This window comes from Oncorhynchus mykiss, chromosome 17 (assembly GCF_057628025.1).
Source record: "Oncorhynchus mykiss isolate SJ-2025 chromosome 17, ASM5762802v1, whole genome shotgun sequence".
In the NCBI taxonomy this organism is placed as follows: Eukaryota; Metazoa; Chordata; class Actinopteri; order Salmoniformes; family Salmonidae; genus Oncorhynchus; species Oncorhynchus mykiss.
Genome location: NC_143038.1, coordinates 70,422,167 through 70,440,000, shown reverse-complemented (window position 1 = coordinate 70,440,000; position 17,834 = coordinate 70,422,167). Strand labels below are relative to the sequence as shown.

Sequence of the window (17,834 nt, the reverse complement as noted above, 5' to 3'; positions counted from 1 at the left end):
CATCTAAAATTACTAATTTTAAATCACAGTAATCTATTCACAATTTCAAATAGGGTTTTGTGAGGTCTAACAGAAAAAATAAAATAAATGGTAAAGTACACAATGTTAAATGTAATTCCAAAACTCTAACATTTTGCATTTCAGATGTTAAGCAATCACAATTTAAAAATGTACACATTTTAACAGTTATCAGATGACTCTTCTTTAAAATAAAAAATAGTAAATTACTTAACACAAATGACAAGATGGGCTGGATCTTGTCTACTTGGCAATAAAAGTACACAAGTCTCTAATTTAAGAATTCATGTCGTTAAAAGGTCCACTTTTCAATGTCCAAAATTAGACTTCATTCAGGCCAAGACTTCTTCAACGGGGGGGGGGGGGGAGGTATTTTTGGTTGACGACAAAGTACTTGCTAGCTAATGAAAAGGCAACCAAAGCCAATCATTGTAGTTGTGGCAACAAATAAAAAGGTCAATGAGGCTACAGTCAAACGGGGGTCGTTGTATTTTGCCCTTTCCCTGCAGAGTATCTCTCTAGGCCTGTGACAGCAGAGGAGGTGGGTGACTGACCATCCAAATAAATGGTGTAGCCAATCAAGAGGACATTGGGGACTATGTGGGATATCTTCAAGGCATAGGGACAAATTTATCTAGGGCTATGTGGGATATCTTCAAGGCATAGGGACAAATTATCTAGGGCTATGTGGGATATCTTCAAGGCATAGGGACAAATTATCTAGGGCTATGAGGGATATCTTCAGGGGGCATTTAGGAATGAACAGACCAGATAGGAGAACTACAGGGCTGTGGGGGGGGACGGACAAATTCCAATTCCCACATCATGGGTAATTCTGGATCAATCAATGGTTACTTCCCTTGACCACCATTGGTTGGAAGATGCTTCCACCCTCCGAGGTGGATGTGTCATGATCAGGGTCTAGGTTGTTGCCATGGAGAGAGGTTGGTCTGGGAGACGGTCACTTCCCCCCAGCCATGATTTTGAGGTATTGCAGTGCATTGTGGGCTGCGCTGGCGCGGGCACCGTCCTGATTGGGTGCGAAGCCGTGGCACACTGTGATTGGCTGAGTGGATAGCTCTACCAGACACTGGCACAGACCGCTCAGACTGCGCTCCTCTGGCACATCAAGGAAACACACATTAGGTTCATACATCACAGCCTGGTCACATTCACAAAGAGAGCTGGTTTAGGATCAGTTTAGCATTTTTTTTACCATGTTTTTATTTTTGTAATTTTTTGTTGGGGAGGATTATAGGTACATTATCCATTTCAATATGATAAAGTAGCTGCCACTAAAGAGAGTATATTTCTTACAGTTAAATTAATACATTCAGTATACAACAGGAAAACAAAGTGGACCTACACTCCCAGACCCCCCCCCCCCTCCCCCAGACCTCCCAGCCCCCCCCCCCCCCAGACCTCCTAGCCCACTTCCCCCCCCCCCCCCAGACCTCCCAGCCCCCCCCCAGACTTCCTAGCCCACTCCCCCCCCCCCCAGACCTCCTAGCCCACTTCCCCCCCAGTACTCCCAGCCCACTCCCCCCCCCCCCGACCTCCTAGCCCACTTCCCCCCCAGACCTCCTAGCCTACTTCCCCCCCCAGACCTCCTAGCCCACTTCCCCCCCAGACCTCCTAGCCCACTTCCCCCCCAGACCTCCTAGCCCACTCCCCCCCCCACCCCCAGACCTCCTAGCCCACTCCCCCCCCACCCCCAGACCTCCTAGCCCACTCCCCCCCCCACCCCCAGGCCTCCTAGCCCACTCCCCCCCCCACCCCCAGGCCTCCTAGCCCACTCCCCCCCCACCCCCAGACCTCCTAGCCCACTCCCCCCCACCCCCAGACCTCCTCCCCCCCAGACCTCCTAGCCCACCTCCCCCCCAGACCTCCTAGCCCACCTCCCCCCCAGACCTCCTAGCCCACCTCCCCCCCAGACCTCCTAGCCCACCTCCCCCCCCCCAGACCTCCTAGCCCACTCCCCCCCCAGACCTCCTAGCCCACCTCCCCCCCCCCCAGACCTCCTAGCCCACCTCCCCCCTCCCCCCAGACATCCTAGCCCACCTCCCCCCCAGACATCCTAGCCCACCTCCCCCCTCCCCCAGACCTCCTAGCCCACCTCCCCCCTCCCCCCAGACCTCCTAGCCCACCTCCCCCCTCCCCCCAGACCTCCCCAGCCCATTTCCCGCCCCCAGACCTCCTAGCCCACTCCCCCCCCACCCCCAGACCTCCTAGCCCACTCCCCCCCCCCACCCCCAGGCCTCCTTGCCCACTCCCCCCCACCCCCAGACCTCCTAGCCCACTCCCCCCCACCCCCAGGCCTCCTAGCCCACTCCCCCCCACCCCCAGGCCTCCTAGCCCACTCCCCCCACCCCCAGACCTCCTCCCCCCCAGACCTCCTAGCCCACCTCCCCCCCAGACCTCCTAGCCCACCTCCCCCCCAGACCTCCTAGCCCACTCCCCCTCCTAACCCACTCCCCCCTCCCCCCCAGACCTAGCCCACTCCCCCCCCCCCCCAGACCTCCTAGCCCACCCCCCCCCCCCCCCAGACCTCCTAGCCCACTCCCCCTCCCCCCAGACCTCCTAGCCCACTCCCCCTCCCCCCAGACATCCTAGCCCACCTCCCCCCTCCCCCCAGACATCCTAGCCCACCTCCCCCCTCCCCCCAGACATCCTAGCCCACCTCCCCCCTCCCCCCAGACATCCTAGCCCACCTCCCCCCTCCCCCCAGACATCCTAGCCCACCTCCCCCCTCCCCCCAGACATCCTAGCCCACCTCCCCCCTCCCCCCAGACATCCTAGCCCACCTCCCCCCTCCCCCCAGACATCCTAGCCCACCTCCCCCCTCCCCCCAGACATCCTAGCCCACCTCCCCCCTCCCCCCAGACCTCCTAGCCCACCTCCCCCCTCCCCCAGACCTCCTAGCCCACCTCCCCCCTCCCCCCAGACATCCTAGCCCACCTCCCCCCTCCCCCAGACCTCCTAGCCCACCTCCCCCCTCCCCCAGACCTCCTAGCCCACCTCCCCCCTCCCCCAGACCTCCTAGCCCACTCCCCCCCTCCCCCAGACCTCCTAGCCCACTTCCCCCCCAGACCTCCTAGCCCACTCCCCCCCACCCCCAGACCTCCTAGCCCACTCCCCCCCACCCCCAGACCTCCTAGCCCACTCCCCCCCACCCCCAGACCTCCTAGCCCACTCCCCCCCCCACCCCCAGACCTCCTAGCCCACTCCCCCCCCCACCCCCAGACCTCCTAGCCCACTCCCCCCCCCACCCCCAGACCTCCTAGCCCACTCCCCCCCCCACCCCCAGACCTCCTAGCCCACTCCCCCCCCCACCCCAGACCTCCTAGCCCACTCCCCCCCACCCCCAGGCCTCCTAGCCCACTCCCCCCCCCACCCCCAGGCCTCCTAGCCCACTCCCCCAGGCCTCCTAGCCCACTCCCCCAGGCCTCCTAGCCCACTCCCCCCCCCCCACCCCTCCTAGCCCACTCCTCCCCCCCCCACCCCTCCTAGCCCACTCCTCCCCCCCACCCCCAGGCCTCCTAGCCCACTCCTCCCCCCCACCCCCAGGCCTCCTAGCCCACTCCCCCCCCCCACCCCCAGGCCTCCTAGCCCACTCCCCCCCCCCACCCCCAGGCCTCCTAGCCCACTCCCCCCCCCCCACCCCCAGGCCTCCTAGCCCACTCCCCCCCCCCACCCCCAGGCCTCCTAGCCCACTCCCCCCCCCCCAGGCCTCCTAGCCCACTCCCCCCCCACCCCCAGACCTCCTAGCCCACTCCCCCCCCCACCCCCAGACCTCCTAGCCCACTCCCCCCCCACCCCCAGACCACTCCCCCCCCACCCCCAGACCACTCCCCCCCCACCCCCAGACCTCCTAGCCCACTCCCCCCCCCACCCCCAGACCACTCCCCCCCACCCCCAGACCACTCCCCCCCCCACCCCCAGACCACCCCCCCACCCCCAGACCTCCTAGCCCACTCCCCCCCCCCACCCCCAGACCTCCTAGCCCACTCCCCCCCACCCCCAGACCTCCTAGCCCACCTCCCCCCCACCCCCAGACCTCCTAGCCCACTCCCCCTCCTAACCCACTCCCCCCTCCCCCCCAGACCTAGCCCACCTCCCCCCACCCCCAGACCTCCTAGCCCACTCCCCCCACCCCCAGACCTCCTAGCCCACCTCCCCCCTCCCCCCAGACCTCCTAGCCCACCTCCCCCCTCCCCCCAGACCTCCTAGCCCACCTCCCCCCTCCCCCCAGACCTCCTAGCCCACCTCCCCCCTCCCCCCAGACCTCCTAGCCCACCTCCCCCCTCCCCCCAGACCTCCTAGCCCACCTCCCCCCTCCCCCCAGACCTCCTAGCCCACCTCCCCCCTCCCCCCAGACCTCCTAGCCCACCTCCCCCCTCCCCCCAGACCTCCTAGCCCACCTCCCCCCTCCCCCCAGACCTCCTAGCCCACCTCCCCCCTCCCCCCAGACCTCCTAGCCCACCTCCCCCCTCCCCCAGACCTCCTAGCCCACCTCCCCTCCCCCCAGACCTCCTAGCCCACCTCCCCTCCCCCCAGACCTCCTAGCCCACCTCCCCCCAGACCTCCTAGCCCACCTCCCCCCAGACCTCCTAGCCCACCTCCCCCCAGACCTCCTAGCCCACCTCCCCCCAGACCTCCTAGCCCACCCCCCCCCCCTCCCCCCAGACCTCCTAGCCCACCCCCCCCCCCTCCCCCCAGACCTCCTAGCCCACCTCCCCCCTCCCCCCAGACCTCCTAGCCCACCTCCCCCAACCCCAGAAACCATGATCCACCCCTAGCAACTAGGGTTTGCTCGTCAGTCACATCCCAGACCTCTTCCGGGCAACCAGAGAGAGAACCCTCCCCATACCACCCCTTCCCCGTGGGACTATTTTGTATTTTTTGGGGCTTTATGGATTGTTTATTTGTATGTATGTGTCTGTGGGGCTTTAGCCAAGATGATTGTTTACAAAGTCAAGTATCAGTCCTTTCTGGAGCCCAGTAGCATTCTTGATCACAAAGAAAAATATATATAGACAGTGACGTCATCGTAGATAAAACGCGCCTACCTCAAAACAGGAATCTGTATGTGAATTGGCCCCAGTGATGAGGGGATGTTATTTACCTATGTCGAGGTAGCTGACGTCAAAGCGCTGCTCCTCTGAGAGGTCGTGTAGCAGAGAGCAGAAGTCAGAGTTGGGCATGCCCAGAGGGTGGCTCCTTAGCTGCAGCATCTTCTCCCCAGCAGAGTTCCTCAGAGAGTCCCAGGTACAGCCCAGACCTTTACACTTCCCTGCCTCCACCCTGCCCCCGCCCATGTTCTGACCACCAGAGAAGACAGTGGTACCATGATTCAGACACTCGGGCAACCTCACATTCATTTTAATAAGCATTTCGCTACACCTTCAATATCTGGCTAAACATGTGTATTCGACCAACTATAATTGATTTATTTATAACAGGAAATTCTTACAGACACTTATTTTCAATGATGAACTGTCAGGAAGCGAGCACAGCAGCAATATTGTCTTAGAAAGGCCATCAACAGGTCGCTGTCTCACCATGATAAAAGTGTCGTCCTCAGGCTCAGTCTCGTGGCTGCTCCTCAGGTCTACAGGAACATCGTGGATCCTGGACAACATCTTAGCTGCTGCATTCCGCTTGGCTAGTTTCTTCGATGTGCCACTGCCTGTGGGACAGAGGCTGGATGTTAGTACTAAGACACAGAATTGCTTCTTGTAAATAGTTTCTCAAACATCTCCTAAAAGTATCCCCTCAGTCACTCCATGGATTCTATTCCAGAACTAGCACGCCTGATTTCACTTCCTGGTTAGTTGACCAATTGAATCATGTTGCTACACAAGGACATACGATATACCTAATAGTGTAATGTAAAAAAAAAACTAAAACAAATCCATGACATGTTGAAAAGGGCAGAACCCAAGTTAGATTTACCAATTTCAACAAATCTCTCCACCCGGCATGTCATGGTGAACTCCTTGCGGTGGGCAGGCCCCGACTCCTGGGTCACGGTGTACTCTGGCAGACGCCAGCCTTTCTGAACCACCAGCTCCTTTCAGTGAAACACACAAAGTCATGTATCCATAAAGTGGGAGATTCATTTACCTTTAAATGTTTTGCTTCACAATTAACGCCATTATCCTCTGTAAAGGTAGGAGGGTTCGCGAAAAGCGGTTCGGAGACTGGCACAGTATACATCTATAGCCGGGCTCTTCCAACCCTGTTCCTGGAGAGCTACCCTCGTAGATTTACACTCCAACCCTGTTCCTGGAGAGCTACCCTCCTGTAGGTCACTCCAACCCTGTTCCTGGAGAGCTACCCTCCTGTAGGTCACTCCAACCCTGTTCCTGGAGAGCTACCCTCCTGTAGGTCACTCCAACCCTGTTCCTGGAGAGCTACCCTCCTGTAGGTCACTCCAACCCTGTTCCTGGAGAGCTACCCTCCTGTAGGTCACTCCAACCCTGTTCCTGGAGAGCTACCCTCCTGTAGGTCACTCCAACCCTGTTCCTGGAGAGCTACCCTCCTGTAGGTCACTCCAACCCTGTTCCTGGAGAGCTACCCTCCTGTAGGTCACTCCAACCCTGTTCCTGGAGAGCTACCCTCGTAGGTTTACGCTCCAAACAAAGTTCTACAAATGTTTAAAATCAGTTTATCAACCAGCTATTAGAATCAGGTGTGCTAGATTAGAGTAACAAACTACAGGAGGGTAGCTTTCCAGGAACAGGGTTGGAGTTGAAAACTTACAGGTGGGTAGCTTTCCAGGAACAGGGTTGGAAAACCCTGATCTATACATAGTATTCAGACCCCTTAACTTTTCCACAGCAGTATTCTAAAATTGATTAATTGCCCCCCCCCCCCCCTCTCATCAATCTACACACAATATCCCATAATGACAAAGCCAAAACGGGTGTGGAACATTTTAACTGAAATATCACATTTACATACAGTACCAGTCAAAAGTTGACAACTACTCATTCCAGGGTTTATTTTTTACATTGTAGAATAATAGTGAAGACAAAACTATGAAACATATGGAATCATGTAGTGTAAAAAATTAAATAAAAAAAGTTGAAATGTTCCATATTGACCGACCTTCATGTCTTAAAGTAATTGACTGCCATTTCTCTTTCCTTATTTTAGCTGTTCTTGCCATAATATGGACTTGGTCTTTTACCAAATAAGGCTGTCTTCTGTATACCACCCAACTGATTGGCTCAAACACAATAATGACAGAAATTCCACAAATTAACAACGCACACCTGTTAATTGAAATGCATTCCAGGTGACTACCTCATGAAGCTGGTTGAGAGAATGCCAAGTGTGTAAAGTTGTCATCAAGGCTAGGGAGTTTTTCCTAGCCACCATGCTTCTGCACCTGCATTGCTTGCTGTTTGGGGTTTTAGGCTGGGTTTCTGTACAGCACTTTGAGATATCAGCTGATGTACGAAGGGCTATATAAATTAATTTGATAGCTACTTTGAATAAAATAAATTGATTTGTTTAACACTTTTGGATACTACATGATTCCATATGTCATTTCATAGTTGTCTTCACTATTATGTGAAGACCGTCTACAATGTAGAAAATAGTAAATAAAGAAAACCTCTGGAATGAGTAGGGATGTCCAAACTTGACTGGTACTGTAACTATTCAGACCCTTTACTCAGCACCTTTGGCAGCGATTACAGCGTGAGTCTTCTTGGGTATGACACTACAAGCTCATACCTGTATTTGGGGAGTTTCTCCTATTTTTCTCTGCAGACCTTCAAGCCATGTCTGGTTGGCTGCACTGCTATTTTCAGGTCTCTCGAGATGTTCGATCGAGTTCAAGTCTGGTCTCTGGCGGGGCCACTCAAGGACTTGTCCCGAAGCCAATGCTGTGTTGTCTTGCTGTGTGCTTAAGGTCGTTGTCCTGTTGGAAAGTGAACCCTTTCCACAGTCTGAGGTCCCGAGCAAGTTGTCATCAAGGATCTCTGTACTTTACTCTGTTCATCTTTTGAATCGATCCTGTCTAGTCTCCCAGTTCCTATCGCTGAAAAACATCCCCACAGCATGATGCTGCCACCACAATGCTTCACCGTAGGGATGGTGCCATGTTTCCTCCATTCGTGACGCTTGGCATTCAGGCCATAGAGTTCAATCTCGGTTTCATCATGGTCTGAGAGTCCTTTAGGTGCCTTTTGGCAAACTCCAAGATTGGTGAGTGCTGCAGAGATAGTTGTCCTTCTGGAAGGTTCTCCCATAGGAACTCTGAAGCTCTGTCAGAGTGACCAAGCTCTGAAGCTCTGTCACCTCCCTGACCAAGGCCCTTCTCCCCCGATTGCTCAGTTTGGCCAGGCGACCAGCTCCATGAAGACTCTTGGTGGCTCCAAATTTCATCCATTTAAGAATGGAGGCCACTGTGTTCTTGGGGACCTTCAATGCTGTAGACATTTGTTGGTACCCTTCCCCAGATCTGTGCCTCGACACAATCCTGTCTCGGAGCTGTACGGACAATGACCCCATGGCTTGGTTTTTGTTCTAACATGCACTGTCAACTGTTGGACCTTATATAGACAGGTGTGTGTCTTTCCAAATCATGTCCAATCAATTGAATTTACCACAGGCGGACTCCAATTAAGTTGTCGAAACATCAAGCATGATCAATGGAAACATGATGCACCTGAGAAATGTTTAGTCTCATAGCAAAGGGTCTGAATACTAAATAAGGTATGTTTTTAGGTTTTTTTGTATTCAATTTTTAAACAGTTTTCGCTTTGTCATAATGGAGTGTTTGTAGATTGATGAAGAAAAACATGAAGTCTTACTCAAATTGATTAAATTAACGTAACAATGTGGAACAAGTCAAGGGGTCTGAATACTTTTCAAATGCACTGTGTACATATGTACACATTAATAGCAATAAAGCTTATTGAACTGAGTTGAAAGAGGTTCAAAATGTAGTTCTGAGAGGACTGAGTTCATCTGTAAATGAACTCGGGATGCATCTCACCTGCAGAGCTCCCACAGGGTTGCATTCTGACTGCTGAGACGTGCCGCTTCCTGAAGTCTTCATCTCTGACGGAGAACTAGGGAGGGAAAACAGAAGAGAAAAGACCTTATTTACACCAGACTGACCAAGAGCAGTCTGAAATGAAATGGTTGGCAAGGAGGTTTTGCAACTTTTACCAAAATAAGAGGCACTTGTCTACAGTGTTTGAGTCCTGGCTTCCAATAGATAGCCTCTACATTACTCTCGCCACATTAGCCATTGAAGCCAATTGTCACTGCGTTTAACTACTCATTTTCTCTGGATTCAAACGTGTATAATCCACTCACCTGTCCCCATCCAAAGGCTCTTCCGCCCCAATAAAGCCTTCTCCCAATCCTTCTCCCAGCACCACTGGTCCCCCTAGTCCTCCTTTCATCATCTTCAGGGCGGCCTCTGCTGCCTTGTGTTTGGCAGCCTTCTTGCTGGGCCCCTGGCCGGTGCAGCTGATCTCTCCCACGGACACGCGGAACGTAAAGTTGGGTTGGTGCGCCTGGCCCTCGGCCTTGAGCAGGTCATACACTGGGGTGTTACCTGGAACAAAAGGATTGGTAGTGTTGCAGCACAACACTTGAGATCCTACCATGCTACTACCATAGAGATTATATTAAATTACTAGAGGGGTTATGTAAAACCCCCAGTTTCAGAATGCGGTGAAGATGGCAGCCATATTGGCAGCCATTTTGAATTCAGGCTGTAACCAAATGTGGAATAAATCCAGGGTGTGAATACTTTGCCGGCACTAATTATAAATACAATTCATACGGGTTTTATACCATTTCTGTACAAATAGCCTCAAATATATGTAAACAAACCATAAATGTCCATGTTTGTTTTCTTGGAAAGCTGTGAGCGCTATATGATACAATATCAGTACTTGTTGCATGTACAACTTGTCTGTCCTATCAGCAACTGATTTCAGCCAGCGTATGACTGTGGATTGACTTGTTTGAATGGAATGTTGTTGCGGTTTATGCTAAGGTTGCTAGCAACAGCGCAGAGTTAGCAAGCTAGCTTAATGGCAGCACAATCCTCTCGATGCTACTGTAGTGTCCCTCTTCTTTTTTTTTTTTTTTAGAACAAAAACATCAGCTTCCACAACTTCCCCAAATGGATGAGACTTTAAGTGACAGCAATTAGAACAGACGAGCGCCCAGACTTCACTATTTTACATGGGAGCATCTTTAATCAATAGCCTGCATTTTAACCTGGCCAACATCTACTTAACACCAAAAGGCCGTGCACGCACTGAGACGGGGACCGTTCCCTGTCGGTTCTCCTGGAACTGGGGAGGGAGCCTGCATTCTTGGGTCTCTCCCTTTGATAGAGCATGACTGGGAACAGGAGATGGATCTCTCAGCTATTCACAAGTGTTGGTCCCTCTGCACTGACTGCAGAGGCCCATGACTAAGCCCTCCTCTCCCTGGTGAGTAACGTGAACTTAGGTTTTCCAGATGGTTGGCGTTGTAGTTCTGCAAACAGTTGCTATAGTTCAGGTATTACATTAGCTGTATAGAGCTAACTGGCTAGCCAGGTTGCATGTCTCTTCTCCCACTCTGCACGCCAACTTAAGCCCCTCCTTTGGCAGTACGTCCAACCGGCCTCACAACCTCAGACCGTGTGTATCCACGCAAGCCCAGGACCTCCACATCCAGCTTCTTCACCTGTGGGATTGTCTGAGACCAGCCTCCCGGACAGCTGATGAAACTGAGGAGCATTTCTCTTAAATAAACGCTCTTGTGGGGAAAAACTCATTCTGATTGGCTGGGCCTGGCTCCGGTTCCCAATTGGGTGGGCCTAAGCAATCCAAGACCCACCCGTGGACGTGCCCCTGCCCGGTAACGTGACATTCATAGATTAGGGCCTAATGGATTTATTTTAATTGACTGAACTCAGTAAAATCGTTGAAATTGTTCATCTATTTTTGATGTTGTTCAATATACATAGGTGAGTTGAATGCTGCATTGGATGGAATCAAGGAACAAGCGCTAGAAGTCCAACAGTTTTTTTGTACACCTCCAGCTCCAAACATTCTGTGCAGCCAATGAGGACTTCAGGTTCCTATAGCCGGTTCCATTCAGAGAAGATCTTCATGGTGTTCTGGGAGTCTACTGCCCCCTCTGACCTCCAGGATGAATCTACTGGTCCAAGGCCCAGAAGACTGGAATGGGAAGTGCAACGCCAAGCAGGAAGCTGCCACTCATTGACAAATTATTTCTGTTGAGTAGCAACTGGGCTGGATAAGGTGTTGGCGGACATCTTCGGCGTGAGTGTCCCTTCAAATGAACCGCATTATAATAACCAGGACCAACTACCTGCATCTTGTCTCAGGCTCTGCGCCCATTTAGATGCCATAGGATCAGTTCCAGGTGTACTGTCCAGAGGTCAGAGTTAACCTGGACTGCACAGATCTGAGATGTGCCTGATTGGGATTGCACCTCGTTGAGGCATCACTTTTGTATCCAAACTCTTCACTGATCAGGAGATCACGAGTCTCTCGGGAATCCTCGAGCCTGGTGATGGATGCTGGATTCAGAGAGGATGCTGTCAGATGTGGGGGCAACACTCATCATTCCCCCATTGAAGAGAGCAACTCCGCTAACGTGGAAGGACAAGAGCGAAAGCAAGTCGATTGCACGTCAGTATGCTAGTAGAGAGTACTGTATCTGGGACAAGATTATCCCACGCATTCTGGTAGGCTGTCAATCAACTGCTGCTTATTGGTGAACTACCAGAGACCTCTGGAGCTCAAGGGTGATCAGCCAGTGTGAAAACATGGTCAAGCACAGCAGGACATACAAAATAAATGTAGTTTAGTTAAATTAATTAGATCATGATAAATAAACAGCTTTAAACCAGTGTAATTTTTTTATTATTATTATAAATTGATCTGTTCACAAATCATATGAATTTGGGATAATTTTTATATGGAATATGTACTGATAAAACGGTTATGAATAACATGGGATTTTGGGATGTAGTGTTTGTTAAAGAGAACTTTATTTGAAGATTTGATTTCAATAAATACATTTGACACGTTAAGTCATAAAATAAAATCACAATTTACATCAGTAACTCACTCTAATTCAATGTTAATTACATTTACATTAAGTCATTTAGCTTACAGAGTCATTTAGCTTACACCGAGTCATTTAGCAGATGCTCTTATCCAGAGCGACATACAGTAGTGACTGCATACATTTTGATACTTGTGTGTACTGGTTCCCCCGTGGGAATCGAACCCACAACCCTGGCGTTACAAGCCCCATGCTCTGCCACCTGAGCCACACGGGATAGAAAAAAAGAACAAAACAATTAAAAATACAATTCCTCTACATACAACTTTGATGAGTTATCTAAACATCCCTGTAGGTGTAGAAGAGGTCAGGTTCCTGTCATCTCCGCTACAAAATAATAATCTCTCCAAACTCTCTACTGTAATGGCACTCCTAGTGCTTGTAGTGAAGTCGTACCAAACTAAACCGGTTACAGACAGTTGGCCCTGGACTTGCTAGTGATATGTGGCTGTGTTTGAGCTTGGCCTGGCCATTGACAAACTGAAATGTGCCTCACGTCAGTTACACTCAACATCAGGCACTTGATGTCAGCTAGCCTGAAGGGCAACGCTGCAGAAGGGCCATAAACTTTCTCATCGTGGTTTGCCCCGAGATGGGGTGCATCCGGGTGCACAACAAAACCACACCGTTTGACTGAGACATCAAATCATTCAGAGTAGTTCTGGAGAACCTCTGGCTTAAGCTCAAGACCCCTTCACATAGCTCCGGTTTGCCATTCACCTCAAAACATTCTCATGGCTAGGGCCTGGCTAGATGATTCCCCCCACGCACGTGGCATGCCTCCCTAAACTGGCTAGCGATCACGCGTGGTTTCCTCATTTCCTTCCATAGTTGACAGACAAGACTGCTCGACTGTGCCCTTCTCAATAGCAGATGACAATGCTGGTGACACCTTTAAGCTCTCCAAGTGGTAAAACAGTGCAAGTAGGGACAAAGTTTAAATTACTGTACAATTTACTTTATTTTACTGAGAGCTGGAGGAACACAGGAGCATCTGGGTGTTTTAGAATCTCTGGTGACAGTTGGGGGCCAATGACATGACAGCACTGACCCATGGGGAACACAGGAGCATCTGGGTGTTTTAGAATCTCTGGTGACAGTTGGGGGACAATGGGGACAATGACATGACAATGACATGACAGCACTGAGCATTGGACCAAATCTAGAGTCACCCAGAGTAATTTCTTTGAGTCCATGCAGCACCGTGGCAACGGCAGGCTGTGGTCACATGCTCCTCAAACTTTGTTCAGCAGACACAGTAATGTCAGGAAGGGGCCCTGAAACACAGACAAGGGATGAGTGTCAACCAAGACTGTAAAACTTTAGTTCAAGCAATTTCATCACAAGTGAAAGCAACTTGTGAGCGTAATGGGGACGCCAACTTGTTTAAAAGACAGTTTAACTCACAGGGAATGCTTGGTAAAGAGTGGGTTTTATGCCACTCTTGCCTGATGTCCTTGGCTTCCTCAGAATCATTTCATCCAATGGGCTCTGGTCAAATCCCCTGGTAAAATTATTATTTTTTTAAATGCATAAAAAAGATTCAGGATGAATTTAACACTGTGCAGTAATATGAGTTTACAGAAATGCTAAATGGGTGTTCTCTATGACAATATGAACAATCCTCACATTCAAAACTCATCCGAGTCCTTGGCCAATGCCACAACTACAGTTCTCCGTGCAAAGCAATGGTGCTGACACGGTCTACAACCCCATTGTGGTGTAATGTGCAGTCTGGAAGAGTAGAGCCACCATATTGCACAAAGTGCCCTCAGCTCGATAAGCCGTTTACGATGACAGGCTTCTTGGATGCTTGCAATGTAATCTAAAATAACGTGTGTGTGTGTGTGGGGGGGGGGGGGGGGGGGAATTCATACAATGTTTTTGGGTGCTTGCAATGTAATCTAAAATAACATGTGTGTGGGGTGGGGTGGGGGGGGGGGGAATTCATACAATGTTTTTGGGTGCTTGCAATGTAATCTAAAATAATGTGTGTGTGTGTGTGTGGGGGGGGGGGGGGGGGGATTCATACAATGTTTTTGGGTGCTTGCAATGTAATCTAAAATAACATGTGTGTGTGGGGGGGGGGGGGGAATTCATACAATGTTTTTGGGTGCTTGCAATGTAATCTAAAATAACGTGTGTGTGGGTGTGTGTGTGTGGGGGGGGGGAATTCATACAATGTTTTTGATCATCTGCAGCAGCAAGATCATGTTTGCTTCTCATCAATTCTAACATTAAAAACATAACTGACCAACTGTAATAAAAGTGGACTATACGACATGTTATGGTTATCCAGCTTCAGATCAGTAACAAAGGAACTATGCCTACGGTGAACAGATACAGAGTTGGATTATTTTGAACAAAATACAGGTAAACTGTCTATCATCTCTCGTAACCTGCAGTGACTAGAGCTCCTCATTCACATGTGACACCTTGCCCATACTACCACTGCCCCCTCCTGGTCTACCATATTTCACAATGCATATTCAGAAGAGCAGAGCATGTAAGAACGTTAGGTGACAAATATTAAATTGATGTATGCAAGTAAGTTACCATTGCTACGCTTAACGTTACTGAGATGGCTCTAGCTAGCGAGAAACTAATAGATTACAGTGGCTGGTCAGATAGCTAGCTAACTTATTAACGTTAACTAAGTCTGACAAATCTTAAGTAACGTTAGGTAACTCATGATAGCACTAACCAATTTGGTAACGTCTTAGCTATCGCTAGCTATCTATCTATCTATCTATCTTAACTGGTCACTTCCAGGTACTAACTTACCTTGATCGTTGAAGATATTCTTTGTGGAAGAACTGGTATCCTTTTTATGAAGTTCTGATCTCTTCATCTGGGAGTGTTCGTCTGGGAATGTTCGTGAACGATAGACAAATCACTAATGCCAAACTTGGGCAAATTGAGCAGTGACTGGGTAAACTCCAATGTTTGAATTTCGCAGAAGACTACAGACAACCGGATATCGCCGCTCGGCGTGGAAGGAAGTGGTCTTTTGGGGGCGTGAAACATGCCTATTGACTCACTGTATTGTTTGAAAATTAATGTTGGCATCTTGGCAGTTCATTTCATTAAGTTATGGAATTATTCCTCTGAAACTGACTGGCTAGCTAGCTAACAAAGAGTGCAGATAAATTGTTCAAATGCATTATTTACACAATATCTTATTGCAGCACTGGTAAACCAGGGTTGACCAACTCTGACCAAAATGTCTGACCTTTATCCCATCATAAGACTGGCCATGTCCATTCTAGTACTCAAATTCAGAATTCTATGGCTTCTACAGTATAAAATATATTTGACTAATGACCAGCAGGTACCTGTATTGATGCAGTGTGTTAATTCTACTAAATAAGCAGATGATAAACCAGTCCATTTGGTATAGTTGTAGGTAGCTAGCTAAGACAGAACAGAATGAAACCTTACCCAGACTCTGAGACAGAAGAGGAAGCATTCCTAGACCATCTCTGCCTTACCTATCCGCGTTCCATACTCCTGTAGCAGACTGATGGGTGTCTTGCCGGGGTTCACAGCCAGCATTTGCTCAATACTGAGGACAAAACGATGGGAGAGATTAAATTGTCATTCAGCAGTTCAGAGGACCGATATGTTGTTTCTCTCCGAGGAACTATGACATGAAGTGATTGACAGGCAGGTAGACAGAAACATTTGTTGTCTAGTTGGGAGGTTTGTTAGCCAACAGATCCAACCCACTTGCAGCTGCACGAGGGTCAAACAGCATTCTTGCATGTATTAAGACATTTTGGAGTTGGCATGAGATATGGCTCAGGAAAACATACCTCAATCCAGGGATAAGAAACTCGCTGTACCCCCGAATTGTCCCATTATCCCAACCAAGATTGAATGACTGCTTGTTTTCAACTAACACTCATTCAATCTTATTGATGTTACTGTTGGTATAATGGGACAATTTGGAGTATGCATTTTTCATCTCTGGATTGAGGTACGTTTGCCGAACTCGCACCGGCTCCGCAGTTTCTTAATATACACAGGAATGCTGTCCGACCCCAGTGCAGCTGTAAGCAAACGGGTCGGATCTGCTGGCTAGTTAGCTAACTAACTCAGACAGTTTATTGAAAAATACCCTGGCCTTGAACTACAAAATGCAATTATTAAAATGCTTGACATTGAATGGTAAATTAATCTATCGGTTTACTTTGCTACACAATTTGTGCTTAGAGGACATTTAGTTAGCTAAACTAGGTGAGATTCTGGACCGCCTAGCTAGCTACATATGGTAGCTAGCCATCGCTACACGCTTACCTGGAGCACCCAGAGTTTATCTTGCAACTGCCCGGTGTTGTCTCGTCATTCATTCCCTATCGACAGAGATGAAGCCAATGATTGCAAATCCCCCCCACAAATACTGACACTTGATTTCATGAGCTATTTTCCAAGTCAGTGGAGGCAGCGACATGTGAAGAGACACCTCGCTCTCCCAGTCCCACCAGAAAACAGCTACTGTTTGGCGAATTTTTATGACGTCGTCAATACGCACCGGGAATCGTTTCAATCTCGACAGTTCATTGGTCCGCTAGAGACCTACGATCCGCTCGTTTTACACGGCGGCGTGTCCCGTTTCGGGGTAATGCAATTTTACTCATATTACATTTACCTCAAGGGGGCAGCAGACTGATTAAAACATTTTTTCTAATGAACTTTAAGGCCGAGGACGAGTGTTTTGCGGCCCCAGTCCTTTGGGGCCTCAGGGGCTCCTGGTTTCAACTTTGGCTCTCACTCCTCCTCCTCATCCCACAACAGTCTTTCTCATGTTTGATTTGAGTCAGTTGAATATCATGAGAACCCCTTTCACACCCTTTCATTATTCATTCTCTCTCCTTTCTGATAATATTTGGATATTATTGTGAACAAGTATTGGATCCTCTTATGGATATTCAAAATTCTACTTTGTTACACAAGGGTGCGTGCTCAGCCCTCCAACTCAATCATCAAGTTTGCAGACTACACAACAGTGGTAGGCCTGATTACCAGCAACGACGAGACAGCCTACAGGGAGGAGGTGAGGGCCCTGGCAGAGTGGTGCCAGGAAAATAACCTCTCCCTCAACGTCAACAAAACGAAGGAGGTGATCGTGGACTTCAGGAGACAGCAGAGGGAGCCACGCCCCTATCCACATCGACGGGACCACAGTGGAGAAGGTGAAAAGCTTCAAGTCCCTCAGCGTACACATCACTGATGATCTGAAATAGCCTACCCACACAAACAGTGTAGTGAAGAAGGCGCAACAGCACCTCTTCAACCTCAGAAGGCTCAAGAAATTTGGCTGGGCCCCAAAGACCCTCACAGATGCACCATTGAGAGCATCCTGTCGGGCTGGATCACCGCCTGGTACGGCAACTGCACCGTCTGCAACCGCATGGCTCTCCAGAGGGTGGTGCGGTCACACTGCCTGCCCTCCAGCCGAGCCACGGGCTGTTCACCCGGCTATCAAGAAGGCGAGGTCAGTGCAGGTGCATCAAAGCTGGGACCGAGAGACACTGAAAAACAGCTTCTATCTTACGACCATCAGACTGTTAAATAGCCATCACCAGGCAGCCTCCACCCAGTTCGCTTCCCTGAACTCAGACACTGTCACCAGCTGGCTACCACCCAGTTAATCAACACTACACCTTAGAGGTCCCGTTAGAGGCTGT

At 50.2% G+C, this 17,834-nt stretch overlaps 1 protein-coding gene and 1 long non-coding RNA gene across 3 annotated transcripts in view; both read right to left on the bottom strand.

The window, feature by feature from the left end:
- tarbp2 (TAR (HIV) RNA binding protein 2) overlaps window positions 1–16,669 on the bottom strand; it is a 17,364-nt gene extending 695 nt beyond the window's left edge. The window contains exons 1-8 of one of the 2 annotated variants that reach the window (XM_021570139.3): window positions 16,444–16,669; window positions 15,636–15,709; window positions 9,358–9,601; window positions 9,032–9,107; window positions 5,974–6,091; window positions 5,580–5,707; window positions 5,144–5,339; window positions 1–1,137 (exon numbers count right to left, since the gene is read on the bottom strand). The exon at window positions 1–1,137 is cut by the window's left edge and continues 695 nt beyond it. In XM_021570139.3, the coding sequence (XP_021425814.1) occupies window positions 980–1,137; window positions 5,144–5,339; window positions 5,580–5,707; window positions 5,974–6,091; window positions 9,032–9,107; window positions 9,358–9,601; window positions 15,636–15,709; window positions 16,444–16,496 (1,047 nt within the window). In that variant the 5' untranslated portion in view covers window positions 16,497–16,669 and the 3' untranslated portion in view covers window positions 1–979. Of the gene's footprint in view, window positions 1,138–5,143; window positions 5,340–5,579; window positions 5,708–5,973; window positions 6,092–9,031; window positions 9,108–9,357; window positions 9,602–15,585; window positions 15,710–16,443 lie in introns of both variants that reach the window. The other variant, XM_021570140.3, reaches the window with a different exon arrangement.
- On the bottom strand, window positions 12,051–13,915 carry LOC149976492 (uncharacterized). The gene is made up of 2 exons (XR_016488100.1): window positions 13,552–13,915; window positions 12,051–13,421 (listed from the first exon to the last, which is right to left on the bottom strand). It is a non-coding gene; the product is annotated as an uncharacterized LOC149976492 (long non-coding RNA).
- Window positions 16,670–17,834: the final 1,165 nt, after the last annotated feature.